General features: G+C 44.1%; 1 protein-coding gene across 1 annotated transcript; it reads right to left on the bottom strand. All coding sequences in view use genetic code 12, as the record gives it.

Moving 5' to 3' along the window:
- Window positions 1–1,362: 1,362 nt before the first annotated feature.
- PICST_28896 (predicted protein) lies at window positions 1,363–2,175 on the bottom strand (the record flags this gene model as incomplete). The annotated part of the gene is made up of 1 exon (XM_001386998.1): window positions 1,363–2,175. The coding sequence occupies one exon, from the start codon at window positions 2,173–2,175 to the stop codon at window positions 1,363–1,365; it is 813 nt and encodes a 270-aa protein (XP_001387035.2).
- Window positions 2,176–6,024: the final 3,849 nt, after the last annotated feature.

Raw genomic sequence — 6,024 nt, forward strand, 5'->3', positions numbered from 1 at the left:
GATTGTTTACTGTGGAGACTTCTGGTGTAGGCTATTTACTTTACTCTAATCACAATTAGGAGATTATTCCGAGCCTCCCCTGCAGCGTGTTCGAAACGATTACTCTTTGAAGAGTCCATTCCATGGTGTTTATGGATGGAGTTTCACGTCTCCTATCCCTAGCTGGGGTACGTGTAGAGCTTCGTAGCAATCGGATGGAGCCGTTCCTTCCTACAAACCCGTAAGTGGTTGCTGTTCTGGATCGTCTCCCATTGCTTCTGCTTTTGGAATGCTCATTTTTCTCGGTAGAGCGGTGCTCTGTGGTGTCTCGCCTGAATCTGACATTAGCACACCTTACGTATGGTCCAGGATCTCTTGCGTCTCTGCCGTGTGTCCGTCTCTCCCCGTAGCAAAGGGCCGGGTGTGTCCGCCTCATGGCACAGCCAACATCTTCCATTCATCCTGGTGCTCGGGAGGAGGCATAGCCAGCTGGATATGGGGTCCAGCTACTGTTTTCACCGTCTCCACCGTCTCCACCGTCTCCACCGTCTCCACCGTCTCCACCGTCTCCACCTGAAGTGTAAATAGTGGTGGAGAGCCCTCAACAGATTGTTCCCCGCTGGTTTGTTAGCCGCCGTGAATTTTCTGGCGCAGGTAGAGCCAGTCTCAGCGCCTATTGGGAAGCCACGGAAAATAGCAGCACAGGTAGAAGAATAGCAGGAAAATAATAGTGAGCAAATAGCGGGAAAAAATGTGAAATAGGGAGCAGTCTGCAGAAAAAAAAGTGAGCCCAGAGGGGACTGCTGGCCGAATACCGAGCGAACATTCAGACATTCCCGTTAAAAATTACGACGGTTTACGGCAGGTGCACTAAATGCTCACTAAGGTCTCACTAAATTCTGCCGCCACTCTTTCATTTGCACATGCGAATGGCATCTCGAGCCATCCCATCCATCGTGACTCAAACTGAGGCGAATCAGTGGTATCATATGCCAGCGATAAGCTTTCCATGTGATGAGCTCCCGTACAAGCTTCTACAGCATCTAGCCGTGGTATTGTTTTAGCCCAGATAGAGTTAGAAGAGGCTGAAGTTCTAGACTAAAATTCAAAAGGCCTCACTAAGTAATCATCTACAAAGCACGGGCTGAGGCTAGCAAATTTTATGGCTATGTAATCTACGGCGTGGTGATGTTTAAACCAAAACTTTTATTACCAAAAGCCTATATATACCTAGAAGTGAATGATGCAAAAGTATTAATGAATTGAATATAGTAATGACATGATGATATGCTATGATGGGATTAGAGCCAGAATCCCTTTTTCATATTCGAGTTTGTATCGTGAATCGTCTATCAGCAGTGTAGAGTCTTTTTAGCTTGTAGCTTATAAGCATCCTTGATCAAGAAAGTCGTAGTCAAACGAGATGCCGTTGACAATTTCTCTAGTGTTGACTATGAAGTTGAACGACACCTTCTTGTCCTTTCTTCTCTTCATCATCTTCATGCTCTTGTAGTAAGCTTCGGCGTCCTTCTTCAAGATGGACTTCAAGCTCATGTAGTCGTTGTTGTCTTCGTCGTAATAAGTGCTGGACGATGCTGTGGAGGCCACAGAGTTCTTTCTCAAACTCAACTCGCTAGGAATAGAAGATGTACACTGGTAGTCTCCCATATAGCCGGAGTCCACCAGGGAGACATCATCGTCGCGTTCTTCCACGTCGTTGAATGAGATCGACGATACTTCAGAGGATTCGCTGGATGACGAATAGTAGCCGTCATCTTCTTCTTCGCAGTTCAACTTCATGTTCAAGTTGTCTTCTGTTAAGGCGTATTCTTGGTTAGTGTTACTGACAGTGTCGGCAAAGCTGCGGTCAAACTTTGGACCGTACAACCATGTGATGTCGCTGTTCTTATCCCAGTTGATGTAGTATGGGTTGATTTCCGCCAAGCTGTGAAGGTTTTTGTAGATTCTTCTCCAGCAGATATTGGCGATTCTTTCTTTGGTGACATATGCAGATTCGGAAGAGGAAACAACGTTGCGGGCAAACTTCAAGTAGTTAGCCAAGTTGCTGTTGTCCTGTAAGTAGTGGTCGCAGGCGGAAGCCGGTACGTATTCCAAGTAGTCGACGTTTTCGTTATGTTGGTGCAAGTCAGAAGCTGTAGTGGTGGCCACAGCCAAGTCGTCGTGAGCGTATATCATTATGTAGTGTGGGGGCGGTGTTGTTATTACTAGAGGCCAGCTGTAGCAACGACGAGGTATGGGTAAAGGAAAAAGACGCTGTAAGAAATGAAATGCTTTGGTAAAACAGGATTTCAGAAAATGGAATTGAAAATGGGAAACTCCATTTCTTTATATATCCAAGTTTGCAATATACCCAGACCAGGATGGAGAAAGCGACGGCCGCATAAAAAATAATACCAAGGAAAAGCACGGACAATATGGAAATGTAGAATTCTGGAGTTATTTTTTGGCTGCGGATAGCTTCCGTTCGTACACCATCCAACACTGCGGAGTCGTAATCTGCAATTTCACAGGAAAGAAAAAAGTGTCGGGACAGGAAGCCTTGCCCGATTAGGCAATCGTAGTGCGTCCGGCTTATGTACGGAATCTTCTTTCTTTTTTCAACCTCCTATAATCGCTAATCGCCATTTGGTGCTCATATGGTCTCCGTCTTTGGCTTCACCTACACAGTTAATTTTAGTAAAATGTCACTTGTCAACTTTCACATTGGCAGACATTTTCACAGCTGACATTTGGGCCAGATTAACTCTGCAACATAGTTACAATTTCTTGTGCAAATGCTTTTGCTTGTGATCGCGATTGTCGCTGGATTTCAGTGACTTCTTCTGCCTGTGATGACGAAGGCCGGAGCAGTGTATAGCTGCTCATGTGACATGCTAAAGTCAGTCATCTCGGCCCTTCTGGCTGCTTTCTCAGTCTTGAGTTGTTGCAACCTGTTCCGCCTATCGTAGCCCTCTCAATTGCAATAATCGGTGCCTCTCCGCGCAAAGGAAAGGATTCCCAATTCATTGGTAATCCCATCCGCAGTCGAAGCTCCGTCAAGCTGTTCTCCATGTCAGCTTCACCGTCTTCCATCGCCATATCGGTAAAGCTTCCCAGGCAAAGCAATTGTCTTTGGAAACGCTTCCATTGTCAGCCGAGGTGACTCAAACCTCCAGACTCACACGCTCGACTTGCCAGGGTTGAGTTCCTTTTCTCCATGTCACAGACTATGACACAGGCGTAAATGTGCGACATGAAGCTGATTTTGCCGCCGTAGGAGCCACTGCCTAAACAGGAGTGGTCGGGATTACCTCCGAGAACTGCATACCTCTCCATATTCCGTATACCTGATCAAAAATATTGCCATAATATGGTGAAATTTACATGGGGCTACTTAGTCAGATGTCTATGGCTCTAACTCCTGCGGAACAATGTAACAATAGAGCACTATCTCCTGTCTCTGCTGCACTCCCCACTTCCTTCTGGGTTTTCAGCCATTGTAGCTCATGTGAGTGAAGGTTATAGGCCAGAAGGTGGTGCCATTTAGGCTACGAACATACTTGTGCATCTCCACTAGAAGTGCCAATCTCTAGATGGTGCTTGCTCCTGTGGCCCTTACATTACATACAACAAGAGAAGCGACTGTCTCGTTAGCGTAGGTGTGTTTCGATCATCATCTCGGTGCAGCAGTATGGCTTACAACTGGTTATAGTCACCAGCATTACCGAATAATTATCTTACTTCTCGTGTATATTCTTCTTGCTAGCTGAGTTTCGTAGATCTTGGATTGTGTCATTGGGCACATGAGCATTCCCCGATAGCTTCACCAAACTCTATTGTCAAAATATATAACACCATTTCTCCATACTCCGCTTCTCGCTTTTCACAATCTCCGCAACTTAGTGGGAACTATTTCACAACTATTTTCACTACGTCCGCTACTGGCATTCAACACTTGTATCTGCTGATTGCAATGATCTTCTACTGTTCTACGGGCCATTGCTTCGTGGCTGGTTCTCAAACTCGATTGTACATTACTTTCTGATAGCGTACCTCCCGGCCACTAGAAACACTTCAGCATCAAGATCCTTACCGCAGAGATGGATCTGTCATTATGCTCGACCAGGAAAAGTAGCCTATTCACAATTCCGGGACTGCACCACAGTCATTTGCTACGATCGTATACACTAGCACCTCAGATAGCGATCCCAGCATCGAATCTGCAAGGATGAAACTGTGCAGCTGATTACGTGTAATGCGATGTGTGCCTAACATTGGCCAGGAAGACAGTTCCATTAAGCCCGGTTATTGACGGGATGAGCTCAGTTCTCGAACATTGAAGGTATCAGATATTGGAAAGAAAATCCTGAAAGTCGAGCCATAACTATGACGTCGCTAAGTCGTAGCTCTAAATGCCGATCGTCAACAAAAGTTGAACTTTTGAAGGAACCAGAAATCGCAAAATCATGTTCAGCTATTTTTAACAAAATAGCATGTAGTTCATCTTTCAACTATACTGCTCTACTTGCGATGAGCCGTGGGATAAGTTCAAGTGTGGAGGTGCCCTTACTTAAAACTGTAAAACATGGAAAAACTCATGGAACAATAGCCCGAGGTCCATGCAGACACGCTATTTTTTTTCTTTATTTTTTGCACTTTAGCCCAGACGAGCTGTCAATTAGAAAAATGTCTGACGAATATGGCGCGGCCTATAAGCTCAAGTACATATCTAAGCATAATTGCAATCAACGTAAGACATGAAATGGCTCCATATGAGGCAACCTCGGTTTCTATCGTATCGTATCGTAACGTATCGTATCTTCTCATCTCATGAATCATTACTTATCTTTGTGAAACACGACTTGAAATACTCTCACATTCCTATGTTCACATTAGTTTACAATGCCCATGCTCAGATTATTCCAACAGTAAAATAGTGAAAGTTAATAATCTTTCTGTAAATACAACCCTGTTGGAAGGATTTATAGGAGCTCTCGGACTATACTTTTGCTGCTTTCGAAGTGATACGAAGAAAGTCGGAAAAAACTCTAGATGTTGAAACTTCGTATATGCTGGCTATAGTACTCCCCAGCCGTATTCGTATTAGTGTCATTTCACTGCGCCGAAATCTCTAAGATATTTAAATACATTGACAATGTAATTGGCACCCTTTGATATTTCTTGTAAGTGAAAGATTCACCTCATCTATTGGGCTTTGCGGAAAATCTTCGGTCCAAAATGCGGCTTCAAACTCTATTTGCGACAAAAAAAGTTCTATGCATACTATACCTGCAGACATATCCCACGCAGATTTGTACAACAGGAATCAAAAATGTCTACTACATGAAAAAGACTGGGCAAACCCAAGAAAGAGCTTACCTTTCTCCGCAAAAGCTCCAAGAGGCTACATAGAAAGAGTAAACGAAACACACAGCTAGCAAAATACAACATGATAAATGAAATTAAATAAGGCGAATATAGCCGCCAGAAAAACGCATGCTGCACCTCTAAGGTGGGAATAAATGAAGATTTGCGAGTGGGAACTAACCCACCGCCGCAAATGGAAAATACAATGCGCTGAGGGGAGCCATGTGTCCCTTGCTGACGTCAGCAAGTGTCTTGATCTGGTACTCCACTTCACCTAGAAGACCAATCTCAGTATCCATCGGGGAAGACCCTCAACTCCATCATGGAAAATCCATGACTAGGACGAACTCAGCACTGATAAGAACACCAATACTCTGTCATTCATTAATCATTACTGCCTGCTTATCCCTAAACAGAATGGACAATTTAGAAATCCGCAATTGGTTAACGTATCGTGATCTCGATCACGTTTTTGCCGCTTTCAGTTTCTGTAAACTGTCTCCACCTGAACAACTGGCTCTATTTTTTTCAGTCATTGAGACTTTGTGTATAATATGCAGGCAGCAAAGATTGCTAATAAAAGCCTGTCAAAATTCTTATGTAAGAACTTTCATAAAATTCATACTCCAATGTCCACAGTTTTAATAAGCCGATAAAGTAGAGCCTTATACGTCTGTG

The sequence above is a fragment of the Scheffersomyces stipitis genome, chromosome 1 (assembly GCF_000209165.1).
Source record: "Scheffersomyces stipitis CBS 6054 chromosome 1, whole genome shotgun sequence".
In the NCBI taxonomy this organism is placed as follows: Eukaryota; Fungi; Ascomycota; class Pichiomycetes; order Serinales; family Debaryomycetaceae; genus Scheffersomyces; species Scheffersomyces stipitis.